General features: G+C 46.8%; 2 protein-coding genes across 3 annotated transcripts in view; one reads left to right on the top strand and one right to left on the bottom strand.

Annotated features, from left to right (window-relative positions):
* Positions 1 to 21,891, bottom strand: part of LOC144893281 (uncharacterized) — a 1,021,022-nt gene that overhangs the window by 215,385 nt on the left and 783,746 nt on the right. The gene's annotated exons all lie outside the window — the stretch shown is intronic.
* LOC137432523 (polycystin-2-like protein 1) overlaps positions 1 to 21,891 on the top strand; it is a 99,278-nt gene that overhangs the window by 18,930 nt on the left and 58,457 nt on the right. The window contains exons 1-3 of one of the 2 annotated variants that reach the window (XM_078783315.1): positions 1,638 to 2,025; positions 3,219 to 3,329; positions 12,419 to 12,549. In XM_078783315.1, coding sequence (XP_078639441.1) covers positions 3,251 to 3,329; positions 12,419 to 12,549 — 210 coding nt within the window. In that variant the 5' untranslated portion in view covers positions 1,638 to 2,025; positions 3,219 to 3,250. Of the gene's footprint in view, positions 1 to 1,637; positions 2,026 to 3,218; positions 3,330 to 12,418; positions 12,550 to 21,891 lie in introns of those variants that run through there. The other variant, XM_068124538.2, reaches the window with a different exon arrangement.

Raw genomic sequence — 21,891 nt, 5'->3', positions numbered from 1 at the left:
CTCCCTCCTCCAAATCCTGGTGGCGTCTGGTCAAAACTGTTTCTGGTGTTTCAGTTGGAGGGGGATCAAGGTCCCCCTCCATCCCCTCCCTTACCTCAAACGGCTACACAGCTGACTCTGCACGTGAAAAAGCTGAATGCCTAAACTCTGTGTTTGCCTCAAAATATTGTGTCCCAAACACATCTCTCTCTGTACCCACCGTACTCAGTCGTACCCAGCTCCTCCTGGACTCTGTGTCCTTTCCTCCTGACAAGGTGGAGAAGTTTCTGTCAAACCTCGACTCTGATTCTGCAACTGGACCAGACGGCATCAACCCATGGGTCATAAAATCCTGCTCTGCCGCTCTTTCACACACTCTCTCTGTTCGCTTCACCCTCTCTTTTGCTCAAGGTCATCTGCTAGCAGCTTGGAAATCAGCCAACATTACCGCTTACACAAAAAGGGGCAAAAACAGATCCTTGCAACTACAGACCAATCAGCCTGCTCCCAATAATCAGCAAGGTCATGGAATCCATCATTGCTTCGGATATCAAATCCTTCCTCTTCTCCAATGGCTTGATCTCTGATCATCAATTTTGATTCAGACCAGGTCACTCTACTCTGGGCATGCTGCTTCTGCTGTTTCAACAATGGATGGAGGTCCTCAATGCCAAAGAGGAAATCAGAGCTGTCTCCCTTGACATATCATGTTCCTTCGATACGGTCTGGCACCCCGCTCTGCTCACCAAACTCTCCTCTTATGGTATCTTATGGTATATGACTGTAGGCCCTGCGTTTCTGGTTTTCCGGGCCAGAGGGGGCGTGCACTGTAGCTGACCCCGCCTGACACCGTTTACTCTTCTGTTGTTTCGTCGCCACTTTGCTTTCTTTGAGTGGATTTTGATTGGTAAATGGAAGATGGAGATTCATGGCCTCCGCAGCTGTCGAAAGGGCTTCGGGGTTTTGCTGCTCATCTTAATATCAGCATCTTTCAATACATCATTTTAATCTTTCCAGGAGCCAATCACATTGCACCTAGCCTCACACAGCCAATCAGTGTAACTGCGAATGGATGAAGGGACAGCCATCTCTGCTATATATATATTGCTACGGTTCTGAGATTTGTACATATGACATCATTAAAGGCTAAAGGTTTGCCCCCTCCATAGTTAGTCCACGAGCAACACGTAGGCCCACTTAGAGTATTAGTTATGTCATAGTATGTGTAAGAGTAGGCCATTTCCCTAGTAATATCTGCGTTGTGTAAAGACATGAGCTTTGGTCCCTTTCATTTTGCAGCCACCCTCCCAATTCCATCTTTGGGCATAATTGATCCCACGCCCCATTTGGCTGATCCACCCCGTTTGTTACGCTTTGGCTGCCAGCAGCGTTCGCTGCCCTTTGTTCGTTCAAACTAGTCAAGTAACACGAGATAGGCCTGAGAAGGGGGAGGATAGGAGCGTGGGGTCGGAGTGGGGCGGCGTCAAGGAGCACGTCAGAGGTGATGACGGTAACGGCCACCAGCCAACCAGGGCTCTGATAGGAATGGCGTGATAGGGCGTTGTATGGGCATCTAGCAAATGCTAGAAGGTTCGCGGGGCGTATTTATAAAAGCCTTCGCACAAAGCCCTTGAAACAGGACTCGCGTGCACACGACAGTATCGAGAGGATTTGTCGGAGGACTGGAAGGAATTGCGCTGTATCGAGTGGACTCGCATGAGAGGACCACTCCTGGGGCTTGCACTTGCACGAGAGCAGAGGGCTGGTTGGGCGCGCATTGTTAGCGCTGTATTGAACTGTTACGTATGCATCGTTACATTCGTTTATTACGTACGCATCCACTCGAGTGAACGCGGCAGTACCCGCCAGTGTAACCGCCAGAGCCCAGCCCCTACCGTTCGCCCCATGTTATCCCGTGTGTGCCAACGACATGCGGAGAGCTCCTGCCATCTCTATTCATCTACTTCGTGGTGTGAGCTGGGGACCGGAGAGGGAGCTGCCCGGACGCCATCCCTGGACGTGCTGACCTGCATCTACAATCCCCATGTGAGTGTCTGTGTGTGAGACGGGCCCGTTGTCTTGGGAATAAGTTAAGACTGTTATTAAGGCTGCACTGTGTCTTCTTCTTCTTCTCCTCATTGTACATAGTGTGAATGAATCTTGTTATTCCTTTTCTTCTGAATTCGACCGCTTTTGTGCCTTCTCCATTGGGTAAGCATGGCACGAATATGAACCGCTTGGATCGGGGTCTAGTAAGTGATAACGGCTCGGATCACGGGTTCGCTACCGCTCGGCGTATCCACCAACACCCGTGATTCGTGCGGGGATTATTTCCTCGTTTCTGGACAGCGCGAGTAATTAGGTAATAGCGAATTCTTAGTCCTAAAACCCTATTTCGCACTGTCCGGGAAGGACGTCATAGGTCCCGGGGCCCGTCGGTCAGTTAAAGACAAGGGGACTAATCCCCCTTTGGTAAGGGGAAAAGGCCGTCACTGAGATCCGCAACAATATATCTATATATGTATATATATATATCGGAACCTGCCCCGAACAAATTTATATGTTCATAATTCCTGGATGGCTGCGTGTATGCCTGTGGCTGGATATTTCTGGTGTAAGTTTCATCAGCCCAGCCGTTATTGATTTTCTGTATCCGTGAAGGGCTGGCAGGCTGACCTAGAGGTACACACACTCACTGATAAGCTGTGTAGCCTGGGTTTGAATCCTGACCCAGCTATAGTGTGTCATCCCGGTGATTCACAGACGGGATGATTCATCAATGTTTGTGCTGTCCCTCGGGTTGGATGTTAAACTGGGAGTCTCGTCTGTCGGCAGTAAGTCGTGGACATTTAAAGATCCCACATTGTCCTTCGTAAAGTGTGAGCGAGCTGTCGCCAGTAACATGGCCAAATTCCAAATTCCTGCTCTAACCTGCAAAGGGCATTGATTGCATCTGTGGCACAACCACGCCCTTATCCAGTGATGCTACCTGTGCTGCATATAAGAAATGAAATGTCCATGAAGAAAACAAACCTAATACAGTACATTTGATGAGCTAACATTAGAGATAAGCAATGAAAATAGATTGTGGAAATGGCTCAACACGGATCTGGACACTACTCTTACTTTGAGGCAGTGCTATGACAATGGTATTTACTGGTATGCTGATCGTGGGATGTTCATATTATTATTGTTATTGTGCACACTGCAATATTTACACTGATCTGTCATCTACACAGGTATCTGGGCCACCCGCCTTACTGAGGACAACATGGATAAAGATCAATATGCAAAAACTACCTTGAGAGAGCTGTTTACCTACATCATCTTCTTGGTTGATCTGTCAGTGCGTGAGTCATTTTTTTTCAGAAACAATATAGTGTTTCGTAATGCAAATGTGTACTGAAAACCATACTGAAATGATCTTTATCGATATTATTCTTTTGATTAATGAGAGAAAGGAGGCGGTAGAAGTGCAATATCAGAAAGGACATGGTTGAAGACAGAGAGACTACTGACCTGTCTGCGATGGAGAAGTGATCTGCCCATAGATTCAGCTACATCACGGGAGATTTCAATAATCTTGAAGGACTTGGTTTTCACAGCGTCATGCTGAGCAAGATGTGAGGCAGGGGAACCAGCCCAGAGGAGAGAGCAGTCCGCCATTAAGCTGTGGATGAAAACCTTATAGGTGGATAGGAGATCAGGTGTGCCAGGAAAGGGCTTTGCACGATGGAGGATGCCAAGTCAGCAGCTGGCTTTGGAGGCCAACTTTGAAATGTGGTTTATCCAAGAAAGATCATAGCTCATTGTGAGACTCGGGAGTTTGAATGGCTGAACTTCAAGAGTATTGTGAAGAAAGTAGATAGACGGCTTTGCCAGACAGTTCTTCTGGTGAGAGTGAGAGATTTGTCATGATTGAAAGACATATTGCAAGTGTTTGACCATTTTGTGATTTTTTTTCTCAAGGTCTGGAGAGAGGGAAGAGGCTGTGGCCTGCCTGTCTGAAGGATATAGGATGTCACAGCAGTGGGTGGAGTCATCAGAAAATAGATAAAGAGGATATTCTAGAGAGTCAGAGAGATCATTGATGAAGATCAGGAATAGGACTGGGTGTAGAACACTGCCTTTGGGCACTCCAGGCTCCACAGGGAGAGTGGATGAAAGGATTCTGTTGAATGCCACACATTGGCTACAAGACTAGAGGAAGCCAGTAAGCCATGTTTGGACTTGGCCTTGTTGTATGCCTTGGATTTTAGATAATAATGTCCTGTCACCAGCGATTAAGACCACTGGGTGACGGATAACCGAGACAGTTTTACTCCCGAGGCGGCTGCCAAAAAATGGCGGTATGTTTTTGTCGTGCGTGGAATGATGGGAGGTGAAGCATTTACCTGACAAAACACAAGGGTTTATTCCGAAACCACAAACAAAGAAAAACGACAGTAAAATTCAACAAAAATGATTTAATAAAAATAACCCAAAGAATAAAAATGAAAGATGAGCTAAACTTTCATCTAACTGAGGTATCACCACATCCAGACTCAAAAACGGAAAAGGGGAAATATAAAATAAAATAAAATGCTCTTTTTCATAGTGCACTTAGCTTAGCTCTGGCCTCACGAGTTCCTCTGCGAGGTTGGCAGTGGGGATGAGGCCCAGATCTCGATGTTGCTCCGGCAGGAACCTGGCACAAGATGGCGGCCACGTCATGCCCCGAAGTAGCCACCGGCGTGAGGCAAGCAGACAGGACGGCCTCCTTCACCTCACTCGCGGCCTCCTCCGCCTCCGAAGAGCCCGACAGCCAAAACCTCCCTCACACTGCTGCCAACACAGCCAAGAGTTCCTCACTCTTCATTCAAAACCACTCCAAAAGCTCTCCTCAAAATTGCACAGGCTCCTTCTTCAGCCCCCGATCGAGAGAGACGCGCTCTTTCTCTTCTCTCTAAAAGCTTCTCAGTGACGTCACACCGTCCAATGGCAAAGCTCTTTCCAAATCACTCCATGGTCCTCTCAGCCAATCATGAACTTTGGGGCTTGGCCTCACTGCCTTCTTGACCGCCCACTGATTATCCGCCTCTACTGGGCAGGGCGTGCCTGAGGTCCATTTAGAGGTGGGGCTTAGTCTGATTGGCAATCTTCAGGTTCTGTCGGTGATTGTTGTCGTTAAATTGAGGTTTTGCATGGCCGGCCTTGTAAATGTAAAACGTAAAGGGAAAATCACAGAGGGAAATCACATACTGGGAAAAACTAACCTTAATCCCTAACTAATTATCACTGCTTCACCCCTCGTGTGAAGACACATAAACAATCTTAAGCTACAGTCTCCCTACTTAAATACATCGAGATTTCTCCTACGTGTCCACGGTCCATGCTACGATTATACAATCCTACTTTTACTATGACATTCTTTCATCTACCCCTATAAACGTAACAATAATATTCCCAAAAGGTTAGTCTTTTATACTAATGCAGGTGAAACAAGAACAGCACTCGGTAGAACGCATACCCCCGCCAGGCTCAACACTTTATGTTGTGTATCCTACTGATAGCTCGGGTCTGGATTTGGACCTGAACCAAAATCTAATCGGCTTGTTCTTGTCACACATCCAACCTCTCCACCAGGTTTCATCCAAATCCGTCCATTAATTTGGGATATTGTGTTATATATCGGTTTTAGCCCTATCACTCGATGGTGAAGAATTACTATACAATTATAGTATCCAGATCTGGATCTGGATCGTCACCAAAATAAAATCAATTTGTCTCTGCTGCGCACCCAACCAGTCCATCATGTTTTATCCGAATCCGCACACAACCTTTTGAGATATCCTGCTAACAGACAGACAAATAGTTAAACTGGCATGAAAACATAACCTCCACCCACTTTCGATGGCGGAGATAATAATCAGTACAGTGAGTTCCATCAAACATATCAGAGAACTTTCCAAGAAATGAAGGCAGTCAATGAAAGGTATTCTAAAAGCAGAGAGCAACATTTGCTATATTTAGACAAATATTATTTAAAATCACCAAACAGCACACCATGAACATAAGTGAATAGAAGAACCACCTTTAGAGGCCATTTTTCCCCACAGAGCAGGGGTTGGCCTTTTTTGGGGCACCGTGGTCCCCTTTTTGAAGCAATGTTTTATGGCCGGATGCCCTTCCTGCCGCCAACCCTGTTAGTCGCCTCTTGCGACACGCAGGGAATTACCAGTGAACTGGTACTCAATTTGCCGACCTCGGAAGGATGACAAGCTGAGTCAACCCCCCTGGTGTTAATTCAGCGATCGACCGGGATTCAAACCCAGGATCCCAAGCCGGCACCCTAACTGCTATAACGCCAACACCAGGCTTCATGAACATAAGTGAATGACTGAAAATAATGAAATTTATAATAGCAATCATCGGAAAATGACAATGACACAATGAAAAATCCCCATCTTGTCTTCCGCTCCCTTTATTGTATGTTTTGTGTGTCTGTTTTTTTTTTTTTGTGATTCACGTTAGCTCTCACACGAGCCTCGATTTTGTATCAAAAAAAATAAAAAATAAGACATGGATACTCATGAATAGATGCATACCCTGTTGTTGCCCCTGCCACCTGTCTCACCAAGCACCTTTGTGCTCTTTGAACCCTTGTCACATGCAGAATTACCACTCCATCTTCCCTCTTTGGCCAACTGTCCTCCCAATAATATTCGATCCCCATTCCTAGCAAGGCCACAGTTCAACAGTTTAAACAATAATCCCAGCCCATCTGTTGACTTTCATTTCCAGGCCACACAAGATGGCATTCAAGAGATATGCGCACACATCACCATGGATATGGCAGTCTCATTTTCATTTTTGCACACCACCTTGAGGGATGGAATCAGATACATTTTTAACAACGCAGGTGCAAAAGCTTGAACTTGACACTTGATCTGTGTGTGCATAGCATTCTGAACCCATGTACTGGCGTGTTTTTAATAGGTTCGGAGAAAGGTGGTGTTTTTGTAAGACTACCATTTCTCTTTAGACACTCATTGCACAGTTTAGCCTTCGGAGCCTCGTTATATGTGCGTAGGCACACCAAAAAAAAATTTGGCGGATATTGAAAGAAAGTTTCATTTATTTCTACTTTCTGATGTCAGGGGAAATTATGCGCTCTGTTCAGTCCGATAAGCTGCCCACCCCTGTGTCCTGTGCTGATAGGCTGCTTTTGAGGCACAATTAAACTTGTTGACGAGGTTAAAACTTCAATAGCCATTGTTGTGCTTGGCATCAACTAAAAGGACTGCAGACAATGGACTTATGGGAACGAGTGGGAATAACTTTATCGGTAATTGAGCAGCTGTGTACGGTTTGCTGCTGCAAAGTATTCTTTTACAACGCAACAAACACAACTATCCGTAAATCCTCGCTTTGAGTGTTTGTGTTGAAACCTTAACAGAATTTCTTTAAATTTTCTTTATTTTCGGATTTTTTCGGATTTTCGGATTTTCGGATTTTTTCGGATTTTCGAATTTTCGGATTTTCGGATTTTTATATTCCAATTTAATGTCATGTACCTCCAAACAGCAGTTTGCAATCCCCCAATGGTTGGATTCAGAGTGAATGGGGGGGGTCAATGGATTACAATTACCCGTTCTCTTAATATCCAAAAATAATTTGTTTTCGAGTGAGTGAGTCACACCACCTCGATTAGAAACAAATAATTTATTGTAGGCACACAAGAACTGAAACTAATGACACAGGATAATATATAACCGATGACAATCACTAATTATAATTATGCCCATGGCTAGCAGGGGAAGGTCAAGGTGAAGGAGTGAAATTCAACACGATGGAGGGATAAAAAGAGCAACATACTCAAAGGAATCAGGCCTGATAGGAAGATTCTGAGAGCAGGACATGGGGATTGAGACCCGGGAAGAGCAAATTGAGGGAGAGATGAATGTTATCAGCCATGGTTTTCCTGCAGTGCTGCTGTGGCTGTGACGTCATAGATTCCAACAAGCAAGCCCTGAGGGTGCAAAGATCTTCTCTTTGATCTCATACGTGAATATAATGTTTGCTTGTGACAGTGCACGGTGCCTTCTCTTCCCTTTTGTGATGAGAATGCAGTTAGTCAAATCTAATTCTAAATACATTTGACTTCAGAATGAAACAGCTCAGAGAAGAGCATGTTAATTTTGACTTATCCTTTGAGGCCATAAGATGCATTTGGTATTGTCGTTGTTCTCAATTTATTTTAAATTCAATAACATCTATTTCCTCCGACAAATTCAATACAATGCAATGTATGAAACAGGCACAGAAGTTGGCGTGGGTCCTGCAAAGCAGATTGCGCGTGTAGCAGAGACACAAAATTAAACATAACAATACAAGGACTGATTACACAACATGGGCTATAAACCATGGTACAACGTCAGGTAGTTATACAAAATCTATTTGGAATTTGAGGCAATGAGAGAAGAATGGTTTAGAATCGGAGCAGCTGTACATTACGTCATGAATTATAACATGACGTCAAACATTTCTTACACATATGTGTGAAATTTTTCAACGAGGGGATTGATTATATTACAGTGCCTTCAGAATGTATTCCCATCCCTTGACCTTTGTCACATTTTCTTGTGTTACAGCCTGAATTTAAAATGGATTACATTGAGATTTTTTTTGTCACTGATCTACACATAATCTACTATATAAGAGATGTCTGTCTGTGTGTCTGTCTGTGTGTCTGTCTGTCTGTCTGTCTGTCTGTCTGTCTGTGTCGCCATTTTTCTCAGAGATGGCTGAACGGATCTTCGTCAAACTTTCAGAGGTTCATCAGTGAGTGCCTCGGAGTGTTTTAGGCAAAAATATAAAAAATTTGAAAAGGAAAAGTTCGTTTTTTTTTTGTTTTTTTTAAATCGCTGTACAGTGCCGAAGTCCTTTTGATTAATGACAGTCATATACAAGTACACATTCGCATAAATAACTACAAAACAATCGCCCGACATTTCAACACAATAAAACAATTCTGGAAGCGGTTGAAGTTGGTGGTAAGGCTTCTTCTTCTTCCTGAACGTCATCATACTTAACTCAAACGTTATGAACGGCACATTCACCAGCATATGTTCATCCAGCCTGGTACTCAATAATATGACAGCATCCAGCATAGGTTTGGCTTTTGAATATTTGGTACATCTTTTTTCAGAAGCCAATCTGTTTCAGACGTCAATTTTACTGTCAGGTCAGTCTTTTGGGACTGCCATTAGTAACATGTAACTGAGTGCTACCTGCCGCATGGTCGGGTTATCAGCGATTAAACACACACACCTAACTGACTTTGCTAGTGGAGAGGGTGACTGTGACACTCTGGCAGGACGAAAATCAACACCTGGCAAAGGGCGGATGAGATCCTGTAGGGAGCTAACAGCTATCCAGTAAGGAGATGGTGTATCCTAAAAAACACCCATCCAGTTTGGACTGGTTCAAGTCATACCAAGGACTTTAAAAATGATACGTGCTGCTTCCTTCGGCTTCTTCTTCTTCCTGATCGGCATCACACTTAACTCAGAAACGTGATGAACACCACATTCACCCACAAGCATATATATATGAACCCCCTTCCTCCCCTGCCTCCCCCCTCCCCTCCCCTACCCCACATCCCCCTCCCCCCTCTCTCCCCCTCCCCCACCCGGCAACACCAGGTACTTCTGCTAGTCTACTATATAAGAGAGATGTCTGTCTGTGTGTCTGTCTGTCTGTCTGTCTGTGTGTTGCCATTTTTCTCAGAGATGGCTGAACAGATCTTCATCAAACTTTCAGAGATTCATCATTGAGTGCCTGGGAGTGTTTTAGATAGAAAATAAAAAAATACAATTTTGAAAATTATTTTTTCGTTTTCTTGGAGTTTTCCCCCTCTCACTCCCCTTCCCCCCTCTGTTTTGTCAGCGTGGTTACTGGGTTCTTGCTCACCTCGCTGACTAAGGTCCTTCTTGCCCGGTTGCTCAGTTTGATCGGACGGCCAGCTCTACGAAGAGTCTGAGTAGTTCCATTTCCTAATGATGGAGCTCATTGTTCTCTTGGGAACTTTCAACACACTAGATATTGTTTTATACCCTTCCCCAGATCTATGCCTCCTCACAATTCTATCTCGGAATTCTCCAGACAGTTTCTTGGACTTCATGGTAGAGTTTCTGCTCTGACATGCACCATCAACAGTGGGGGCTTGTGTAGAAAGGTGTGTTTCTTTCTAAATCATGTCCAATGACTTGAGTTGGCCACAGCTGGACTCTGATCAGGTCGTAGAGACACCTCAGGAATGATCAAAGGAAATTGGATATACTTGAACTCAATTTGGAGTTTCATAGCAAAGGGGTTGATGAATACTTATTGACTCAAGCCATTTCAGCTTTTCATTTTTAATTATTTTGTAAAAACTTCTTAAAATAAAATTCCACTTTGATATCGACATGGGTGCTGAACCAGAATGGCAGCCGGGAGTAGACCAGTGGATCAGCAATAACACAGTCCATAACTAAAAGAGCTCAACCAGTTATAATCCCCATTTCCCATTCCATAGTGCAGGGAAGCAAAGGACATATGACGGTCCTCATGCGGTGAGGTAGAGGATGGACCAACCTCGATCTCGATCTCTCTCTCTCTCTCTCTCTCTCTCTCTTTTATTCTCTCTCCCCCTCTCTTAAACTCAGCTGATGTGATTCTGATTTGGCATTAATGTTGTATTAGTAAGATTGTAATAAGTGGGATAATTAAATGGGTTAACTCTGCACTGTGTCCTTTTGCTCATGTAAGTTGCCGCACCTATATGTATACTCCCCATTGGATGTCTTGTGTTCTTGTCTGCTGTACATAAAATAAAACCAATTGCTTTGAATGTACACGTGCTTTTCCTCACCCCCCCCCCCCCCTCCCCTCTTGTAAATATACCCCATACATTTGTTCTTCCGATCTGTCCATGCATGTCATTTCCTTTATTGGTCTAGTGTAGCCTGTACTAGTGATAGCCGGGACATTTCACTTCCCACAGATTGGCTTGAGTCTATATCCGGTGTGCACTGGCACTGCCGTTTGGATGCATCTGGTCAAAACCTAAGATAAGATCAGTGCACATCGAGGGCACAAACCTGGTTAGAAATCCACGTCACCCTCATGTAAACAGTAATTAGACGGAGGACCCTTGGGGATTTGGTCGACTAGTTGGCGTTCACAGTTGATTAGAAACCCGCTGGATCATGAAGTCACTCATGCTCAGTCGACTCAGGTCCGGTAGTCCAGGAGGAACCAAGGCTCCCCCTCATAGTACACCCCAAAACACGTGGCAGTAACAATATCAAGGAAACTGAAAGGGGGAAGGTTGTGATGTCGTGTGGAACGCTGGCCTACCTTTACAGTCTGGAGACAGTGGCACTGACAGAGAGACAACAACAGAGGCTGCAAGTTTGAGAGACAACTGGGTTAGGAGGATTGCGAGAGTGAAGAGGGTGGATAGAAGGAGAATGGATTAACTGAGGGAGGAGATTGGTGTGCAGATAAGCTTGACGGGGAGATTGGTGAAATTCTGGCTGGGATTGGTTGGACACATTGTGCAGATGGGAGAAGAGAGATTGGCAATAAGAGCGGATAGGTTGAGGGAGCAAGTTAGGAGGAAAACAGTTAGACCGCGGTTAATATAGGAGGATTGTTTGAATAGGGATATCAATAAGGTGGGGGTGGTTGGGGAGCGGAGAGAGTTGACTAAAGACATAGGGAAGTGGAGGGGGAGTATCGTTGTCCAGGCATGGTGGAAGCTTGCTGCCATCGGACCTCACCCCTTATAAAGGGAAGAGAAGGAGAAGAAGAAGAAAAAGCTTGTACCGCTTAATAAAAGACTACTTAATTAATTCCACAAGACCAGTCTTGGCATTAGGCATAAATGTCCTTTACGCAACTTAACACTAACACGTGAAAGTGTGCCAGAGGCCCATGGGTTTGCTCTCACTTTATAAATTTGTCTTGCTTATTTATACGTGTTGGGGTCTGAGCCGTAGTGATTGTTCTTGTGACCGAAACTACAAACGTCCCTTGCGAAGCTGAGGTTATCCCTGCCCGAAGAGCACGGTAATCAGCTAGTAACAACTATAAAATTGTTGTTACATTTGTGAGATTTTATTACATTAATTTCGTTTAATCATTCCTGCAAGTCTACCAAAGATTAAATCAGCCCTTCTAGATGTGCCGATTCAGTCCTCATGTTGTAGTTAACTCTTAATGCCCTCAAAGCGTTACGGAAAATATTTAACTAAAAACTCCCATCATATATTTTACTGTTTTCCATGTTTTGCAGATTATTATTAATATTATTATTGTTATTATTATTATCTCACTTGCATTTCAGCATTCAATCGCAATTTGGTCTATCTTGTTTGTTGATCTATTTTCCTCATCTTTTGTGTTTCAGTGACATTTTGCATGACAAGTAACAACGCATATTACTACACAAATGCTATGACCACGCTATTTGTAAAAACACCAGTTCCGGGCTCTTTACTTACCTTTCGAGATATCTTCACAATCGACGACTTTTGGAAAGTAAGTCTTTCATACAGCACAATTCGACATTATTCACATTTACTCATGAATATTCAATGATGTGGTCATTGTGTTTTTCAAGTGTGCTATGGTAATGGAGATGATGCGCATAATGACTTATAATTTAAATTTATTTCATCTCTATTTGATTAAATGCACTTTCATTTTGATGCATAATGCAAAGCTAAATGGTAATAAATATAAATGCTTTAAACGGACGTGTTTGAAGCAAACAATGGTATGATAATTAAGGTACTTCATAATATAACACATTTCAGATGCCTGTGTTTAAAGTACATTAATTTTTGTATGTGTGTGTATGTACAGTCATGGCCAAAAATATCGGCACCCTTGCACTTATTTGAAATAACTCACAATTTTCTCTAAAAATACGTTGAAATTGACAAAAGTATTTGGTCTCCCCAATTCTTTATTTCACTGTTAATATTAAAGAACCTTTGTTTTTGATTCAGAATTTAATATATCCTTTAAAATCAGAAAATAAAAATAAATTGTATTGACAAAATTATTGACACCCTTGACTTAATATTTGGTAGCAGCCTTTGGATAAAATAACTGCAGTCACGTACTTCCGATAGCCATGAATGAGCTTCCTTCACCTCTCTCCTGGCAGTTTGGCCCACTCTTCTTGTGCAAACTCCTCCAGTTCTCCCAGATTTGAAGGACGTCTTCTCCCAACTGCTGTTTTCAGATCTCCCCACAAGTGTTCAATGGTATTTAGATCTGGACTCATTGCTGGCCATTTCAGGACAGTCCAGCGCTTTGTCTTGAACCATTCCTGGGTGCTTTTTGAAATGTGTTTGGGGTAATTGTCCTGCTGCAAGACCCATGGCCTTCGACGGAGACCCAGCTTTCTGATGCTGGGTTGAACATTGCACTCCAAAATGCCTTGGTAATCTCATGATTTAATGATGCCATGCACACATACAAGGCACCCAGTGCCAGAGGCAGCACAGCAACCCCAAAACATCACTGAACCTTCTCCAAGTTTGACTGTAGGGAAGGTGTTCTTTTGTTTGAAGGCTTCATTTTGTTTTCTGTAAACATAGAGATGGTGTGCTTTAACAAAAAGCTCGAATTTGGTTTCATCTGTCCATAGGACATTCTCCCAGAATGATTTTGGCTTATTCGGGTGTGTTTTGGAAAACTCCAGCAGGGCTTTCTTATGTCTCTCTCTCTCTCTCAGAAGTGGGGTCCTCCTGGGTCTCCGACCATAGAACCCCTTTTCATTAAGTTGGCGAAGGATAGTGTGAGTTGAAACTGTCGTACCTTGTGTCTGAAGGTCAGCTTGAATCTGTTTGGCAGTTGATTGAGGTGCTTTCTCCACCATTCGAACAATCCTTCGCTGCAATATTCGATCAAGTTTTCTCTTCTAGCCACGTCCAAGGAGGTTGGCTACAGTGCCATGGGCCTTAAACTTCCTGATAACATTGTGTACAGTGGACACACGAACATCAAGGTCTCTGGAGATGGTCTTGTAGCCTTGAGATTGTCCGTGCCTGGCTACAATCTTGTGTCTGACTTCCTCAGACAATTCTCTGGTTTTCTTTCTTTTCTCCATGCTCATTGTGGTACAAACCGTGACACAAAACAGCAGAATGACTCCTTTTCTCTATTCAAACTGGTTGAATGAGTGATTTTTATATTGCAGGCACCTTCAACTCATCATAGGTGAGTTCAATTCCAAATTAAAAGAGAATCACCTGCTTGAAATCTAATTATTTCTAACAACTTCTAAAAGGTGCCAATAATATTGTTACAGACATGGCTTGGATGTTATTCACCGAGCGGTTTTGTTTGGGATGACCACGTCTGCACAAGATTATACTCGATATTATACCCGAACGTTGACTAGTCGCGCCACGCTGGCTCAATAAGGAAAAGAAGACACCCGGCTGGGTTATAAAATGACGACACCAGGGATACGGTTCTCAAGACCTCCGGAGGAGATTATATTCGTACGGAAAGGTTAGATTACAGGGACGAGAGGTACATCATAGAAAGACAGGCACTTAGACACACTCTTATATTAACCCTAGACAGACGACAGATAAACGGGACAACGCTGACTCACACGGGGATTGATGGAAAGGACAGCGGGTATCGATGGCTCAAGGTGCACTCTTGGCTCAAGGACAGGGTCGACCCGGTCCGGTCCAGAGATGCGGAAGGTTGCACAGCGCTCGAGGTGGTAACGTTCTTTCACAGGCGGGTTCTCTTCCTCTCAGCGGTCGTACGCAACGTTCTTTCTCCAGCTGGGGGCGCATCTGACGTCACGTCCGCTACGTGGCCGCGTATATCCGGCGGGGAGTGACACGCCCTCGGCTCGTTAGCTCCGCCTCGTGGAATCGGCACGTTGCTTCTCATTGGGTGCGTGCGGGGGATTTACCAGGCTCCGCCCTTGACGAGGAGCTGACAAGGAGCCCCTTCGTGGTAACCCCGTGGAGCGCATGGTCTGGAGCGCATCGTCTGGAGCGCATTGTCGATGGCGGCGAACCGAGCCGGTGGGAGGACGCACACTCCCCCCCGCGCAGCGCCGTGCCCCTCTGTTGTTGTAGACGGGGAAGAAGATGGGAGGAGGTATGGGAAAGGTCCTAAACTCACTACTGGTGCCATATAATCACATTCTGGTGCAACGAAGAGTCATAATTAATGGAGACGAGGCCTTAACTGACATAGAATAAGAATAACTAGGAAGATGTCCGAAAGTTGTCTACGTGTGGTGCGGTGGACCTGGGCACGACATTTAATGGGGGAATAAGGGGAAGGTCGGCTCTACTGATTGTTATTTACATGCAATGGGACTAGGGAATGGGGGATTGGGGAAAGTTGGGGAGTATTGGAGAAAATAGGGGAATATTTACAAGCGGATATGGAGGCCAAATTCCATATTCGCAACATTGCACCCTTCTCTACCCTCGGGGCGTCCCGACCCGATAAATTTTTACCTACTTTAGTGTGGCACGCAATGTAGTTCCCTCTACTATTAACTCTACCCTGAGTGCGACAGTTTTACAGATATTCACGAATGAGTAAATATGTCCCCCTGCGACGTTGCACCCTTCTCCTCACAGAAACACACCCACAGGATAACCGAATCCGGAAAGAATTCTCAAACTAAACATACAGCCGGTAGGGAGCATTATTTACAAGATTACGCTGATATCTACACTACGATCCAGGACCTGTTTTTGGAGGAACACATGCAGATGTTATGCATAGAGAGAGCGCGCTTGCCAGCATCGATACACCAACCCACGAGTGCTCTGTGGCCGACGGCCTTTAATAACGTGCAGAGCACCCTTCCCGAGCATCAAAAGCACCACCCCACCACCAATCGGTGCAGTCACCATTGTTCATTGGAATAAAAATAAATTCGACAACCCCTAACCCTGCAGGTGTCTCTTGCTCTTCTTGTGGTGCACTTGGTGTTAACTAAAAGTGGTTCACCTGTATGGCATAGGTGCCACGTTGACCCATAGGTCCATCCCCGGGTGGTGCTTGGCCGCAAACGAACTGCGGTCCATTGTGGGTGGCCACAAACATTGCGGTCCATATGGTGTATCGATCCCGGCAGCAAACAGCGAAAGTGCAGGCCCACAACTGCGCAGCCAGCACCTCTCTCTCCTCTCTCTCTACCCCAAAGCCAGATCCTCGGAGGTGGGAGACAAAAGAAGCAGACAAGTGAGTAAGGTGGTAAGGGCGCAAAAGTGCACGCAATGTAAGGTGATGCACACTGGGGGCACATGGGAACCAGGTGAGACAGGTACGTTCCTATCGTACGCCCCCCCCCCCACCAGGTAACCTACATGGCCCCTCCCTTACCCCTTACTGTATCCACACAACACAACACTACTCATAAACATCTACTTTACAAATCAACAAACATCCCTACTGTCTTCCCCGTTCCTCCCATATACCAAATTCGTCTTCTCTCCCTCCTAACCAATCAAATTTGCCATTTTCAACTCTCATCAAAATTTGCCATCTCCAACTCAACAGCATAATTTGCCATTACCAATTCATCATCAGTCCCTCCTAGGGAGGGAGAGATGGAATCACCCCAATGTCTCATCCACGTCGTGATGCGTCTCACAAATCCACACAGCGATTCATCTCCTGCAACAAAACAAAGAAAACACAGGTGTGGAGTCATCATCATCACCACAGGTAAGTGGCTGCGTATGGTGCGACATGTTCATCAATCCTAACTATTTCCTAAATGACTTTAACAACTTTACACTACCCGGGGTCTCTCTCCGGCCAAACCATTGGCCCTCTTGCACTATGGGTTCTAAAAACCAATTCCCATTGGCCAGACTGTGGTGCTCTTCAATTTGGGGTCTCACTCCCCCGATTCATCTCCCGGTGCCCTCGCACAATTTCTGGGCTGCGGCGTGTACCTCTCCCAGTGGGTCTACCCACCTGCACACCTCCACCACTGCAGTTGCCTCCGAGCTTACCTGCTCCTCACCCTAACCTAACTACCTGGGGAAGGCCCTCTGGCTCTCTCCCCACTCCGTGCCCTCTCTGGCACTGGGCTGCCCGATCCATCCTCCGGATCCTCGGGCCCCATCCACAACTCTACCGGCTCCCAGAGCCCACCTGCGGCCTCACCTGGCCGACATCCTCACAGTGGTGGAGTGCCCAACCAACTACACACACTAACAGGCTACACGCCCCGCCATTTCCACAACACTAATGCACCCATCCACAATACCATTCTGCAACCGCACCACAAATGCCAATATCCAACCACAATTTACCTGTACCCTCTACCTAACACTTACACTACCCGCCCCGGGTACTCGTGAAAGGGGTCCACTCTTCCCCCATTCACACCTTCGCACCATGCACACCACTCCGTACCACTCACTCCAACTCTCTCCACACACCTGTACTTGCACACCTGTGCTCTCATTCTTGGTGCCGCCTGCACCCTTCTCTCCCCAAGCGCATTCGCGCTGATCCACACACTCACTACTCACTCACTGCTCCACACACCTGTCCAGTTGCACACCTGTGCAATCACACCTGTTCAATTCTCACACAGCATCATCTCATCTAACTTCTCCCCTCTGAAACTTGCGCTTCCCAGTCGTCCCTTTAAACTATTGCGCTCCCACGTCATTATCATCCACACTAATCTACCTGCGTCCCCACTACAGGTATCAGTCACTAACTAAACTTAACGTTACCTAATGTCAATCTCTTCTAGATCCCTACTAATAACCTAACCCACCCGGGCTAGTTTTCACTGCCATACACCCCATAATCTAGTGCTCCTTTGCCCCCACCTGTGAGGGATGGTGGATTTGCCATCCCACCACATCGGGGGTCTCTCACTACCAATTTTGCACATCAAATTTCAACAAATTAAAAATTTGCCAATCACTGCCCATCATCTGCCAATCACTACTGCCAATCCCTTGCCAATCATCAAATTTTGTTTTTCTCTAATTTTGGGTCCAAAACACTAACCTCATCACCCAGTCGACTCACTAATACCTCTCGGTGCGCCAATTCCTGTCCAAAGCCCGGCTTCGTAAAGCCAAACAATGGATGCTGGTTGTTTTGTGCCAGCGGCTGGATGCGTCCGGCATTCGGTGCAGGGACGGGGGCTTACCCGGGCCGAGATCCCACGCATCACCTCGGCGTGGAGCCATCCAATGTCCCGATCTCGACCTGCCGGCACGTCTCAACACAACGTGGTCGCCATGACGACCCTTCCTATCCAGCCGCCCGCTCCGCCTAGTGGAGCACGGACGCGGCCGTCCCACGCGAGGCCCAGCGTGGATCGCGCACGGCGGTCCTTTCGAACCCGCCGTGGCTCGGATCCCCGCTGGTTCTCGCGGCACTCGAAGCCCGGCACGCACCGAGGGCCCGATTCGGCTATAAGTCGTTCTAAACTCGAACCCGTTTAATGTCGATGCTTCACCTGCATGCTTACACCCCGCAGCCCGTTCCTTGCTCACACATCCAGCCGTGCTCATGCTCCTCGTACCTTTCCTTACACACCCAGGCACACCCATTCCACTCACAGCCTTGGTCACACACCTGACCACCGAACACTTTGGCACACATTCGTTGGTAGCACACCTCACCAACACACCTCTACGCGCCCCCTCTTCTGTCACCTCCTCTGTGACAATCACAGGTGTGCTCTCATTCGCACACCCAACCACGTGCCTCACCACCAACTCCAGCGTGCATTCCCACTCACGCTCTACCATTCCAGGTGTGCATCCTTCCATCCCAGGTGTACATCCTCGCTCACCTGTCACAACTAACTCACGCTCCATGTCACTCTCACTACTTTCACCTCCATTCCTGACAGCGCACTCACCCTTACTCTTGACAGCGCACTCTTTCCTCATGCACCTGTCCGTCACACACCTTTCTCGCGCACACTCTCCCGTTACACCCTCTGTAACACTCACCACAGGTGGACACTCTTCCTTACTTCTGACAGCGCACTCTTTCCTCATGCACCTGTCCGTCACACACCTTTCTCGCGCACACTCCTGCGCACACTCTCCCGTCACACCCTCTGTAACACTCACCACACCGCGCTTCCATGTGCCCCCTCGCACACGCGTTACGACCGACTCACTCTCGCCAGCACACTCACTCCTTGGCACGCACTTTTTCCTCACACACCCCAGAGTCGGACTTTCTTGCACACCTCCATTTTCGCACACCAGACCTGTCGCACACTTCACCAACGGCCTCTCACGAACACCCGGGTCTATCTCGACCCCCAAGCCTCTTAAATCACCTGGCGCATCATACGCACGACCATATTGGTCACCACTTACACCGGGTCCTCTTCCTCTTCGCTTCTCCTCCATCACCTGCGAATCCCTCATCCGGTTAACGAGCACATCACGATCCAAACACAGACTTTGGACCAATTCTTTTACTTCCTCCTTTATCTCTTTCTTATCCTCTCTCCGTCGCTTCTTAATTTCGCTCACCCCTTCTTCCACTTCTTCTAATTTGTGCTTCACCTCTTTTATTCCCCGGTACGTCTCCTCAAGCTCATCCTCTAAGGCTACCTTGACCGTTTCCAGGTGCGTCCTCACCTGCCGGTCCTTCGTCTCCATTACCTCTATCACCTCGTCCAACCTCGTTGTCAGTCCCTCGCGTACCATCTGACATTCCCTCTTTGTCGCTATCAAGTCGTTTTTTATGTCGTTTTGTGTCGCTTTTAAACCTCCTAATACCGCAGTGTTCCTTTGAACCTGCTCCACTAACTCCGTCTGTCCCACCGTCAGCTGCTCCACCTCCTGCGTCAGGTCCTCTATGCCCCCTTGTAACTTTACAGTCCCCTTTCTCACCTCCTTCTCCATGTGCTCCTTACAGTGCCTCACCTCCTCGCGCACTCCTCCGACCTCCTCACTCACTCCTCTTCTGATCTCCTCTCCCATCACTTGCATCTCCTGCCCAGATGCCACCCTCATCTGCTCCATTTCCTCCCTGTGAGCATCCAGTTTGGTTTCTACCCCCATTCTGACCCCCTCTATCTGCTGCTCCATTTGTTTAACTTCCCTTTCCGCTTGGTCCCTCATGTCCCTCAATTTGCCTTCCATACTGTTTTCTAACCCCTCTAACCCATTTTTCACTCCCTCTATCTGATGCTCTTGAGCGGCCATTCTGTTTTCTACCCCCGTTAACCCCTCCTGTATTTCCCCTAATCTATCGTCTAATTTCCCAAATTTCATGTCTAATCCCTTAAAATTATTGTCTAATCCCTTAAAATTATTGTCTAATCCCTTAAAATTATTGTCTAATCCCTCACTGGTACCCCTCGCTTCGTCCCTCATTACCCCCAATTGCTCACTCCGAGCCCTCGCTTCGTCCCTCATTACCCCCATTTGGCCCTCTAATCGCCCACTATCAACCCTCATTTGCTCACTCTGAGCATCCATCCGGTTCCCCAATTGGTTACTCTGCAGTTTGAGGGACGCCTGCATTTGCGCCATAAATTGCTCCATGAGGACCTGCATCTGGGCCATCCCTCCCACTTGTGCAGCGGGTGCGGCCGCCGTAGCTATGTGCGAGGCGCCATTTCGCGCGTCTGCTACCCCCGCTGTTTCGCTCTCCTCACGTGTCTCAATTTGGTCCTGGACCGACCCTGCTTCACTCTCCCCTACCGGACCCCAGCCGTCTTGATCCGCCATAGCGCGACTTGCAAAATTCGAGTTTCGTAAAACAAATCCAAATTTTTTTTTTTTTTTTTTTTTCCGTTATAATTTCGGCGAGCGCAGTAACCGCGGGTCCCGCGCTCCGAATCGATTCGGTCGAGCGCCGTACGCGCTCCGGCTCGATTTTCCCTCCCAAAATTTGGGCCTAACTAATTTAGTCCCGGGTCCGAATCTCACTCCTCGACAACCAATTGTTACTCTAATAGTACAATTGGTGTTCCAAAATTTGGGCTAAATAAATTTAGTCCCAGGTTCGAATCCAACTCCTGACAACCAATTGTTACTCTAATAGTACAATTGGTGTTCCAAAATTTGGGCTAAATAAATTTAGTCCCAGGTTCGAATCCAACTCCTGACAACCAATTGTTACAGACATGGCTTGGATGTTATTCACCGAGCGGTTTTGTTTGGGATGACCACGTCTGCACAAGATTATACTCGATATTATACCCGAACGTTGACTAGTCGCGCCACGCTGGCTCAATAAGGAAAAGAAGACACCCGGCTGGGTTATAAAATGACGACACCAGGGATACGGTTCTCAAGACCTCCGGAGGAGATTATATTCGTACGGAAAGGTTAGATTACAGGGACGAGAGGTACATCATAGAAAGACAGGCACTTAGACACACTCTTATATTAACCCGAGACAGACGACAGATAAACGGGACAACGCTGACTCACACGGGGATTGATGGAAAGGACAGCGGGTATCGATGGCTCAAGGTGCACTCTTGGCTCAAGGACAGGGTCGACCCGGTCCGGTCCAGAGATGCGGAAGGTTGCACAGCGCTCGAGGTGGTAACGTTCTTTCACAGGCGGGTTCTCTTCCTCTCAGCGGTCGTACGCAACGTTCTTTCTCCAGCTGGGGGCGCATCTGACGTCACGTCCGCTACGTGGCCGCGTATATCCGGCGGGGAGTGACACGCCCTCGGCTCGTTAGCTCCGCCTCGTGGAATCGGCACGTTGCTTCTCATTGGGTGCGTGCGGGGGATTTACCAGGCTCCGCCCTTGACGAGGAGCTGACAAGGAGCCCCTTCGTGGTAACCCCGTGGAGCGCATGGTCTGGAGCGCATCGTCTGGAGCGCATTGTCGATGGCGGCGAACCGAGCCG

The sequence above is a fragment of the Myxine glutinosa genome, chromosome 8 (assembly GCF_964187855.1).
Source record: "Myxine glutinosa chromosome 8, kmMyxGlut1.1, whole genome shotgun sequence".
In the NCBI taxonomy this organism is placed as follows: Eukaryota; Metazoa; Chordata; class Myxini; order Myxiniformes; family Myxinidae; genus Myxine; species Myxine glutinosa.
This window is presented reverse-complemented; position numbering and strand designations above follow the sequence as displayed.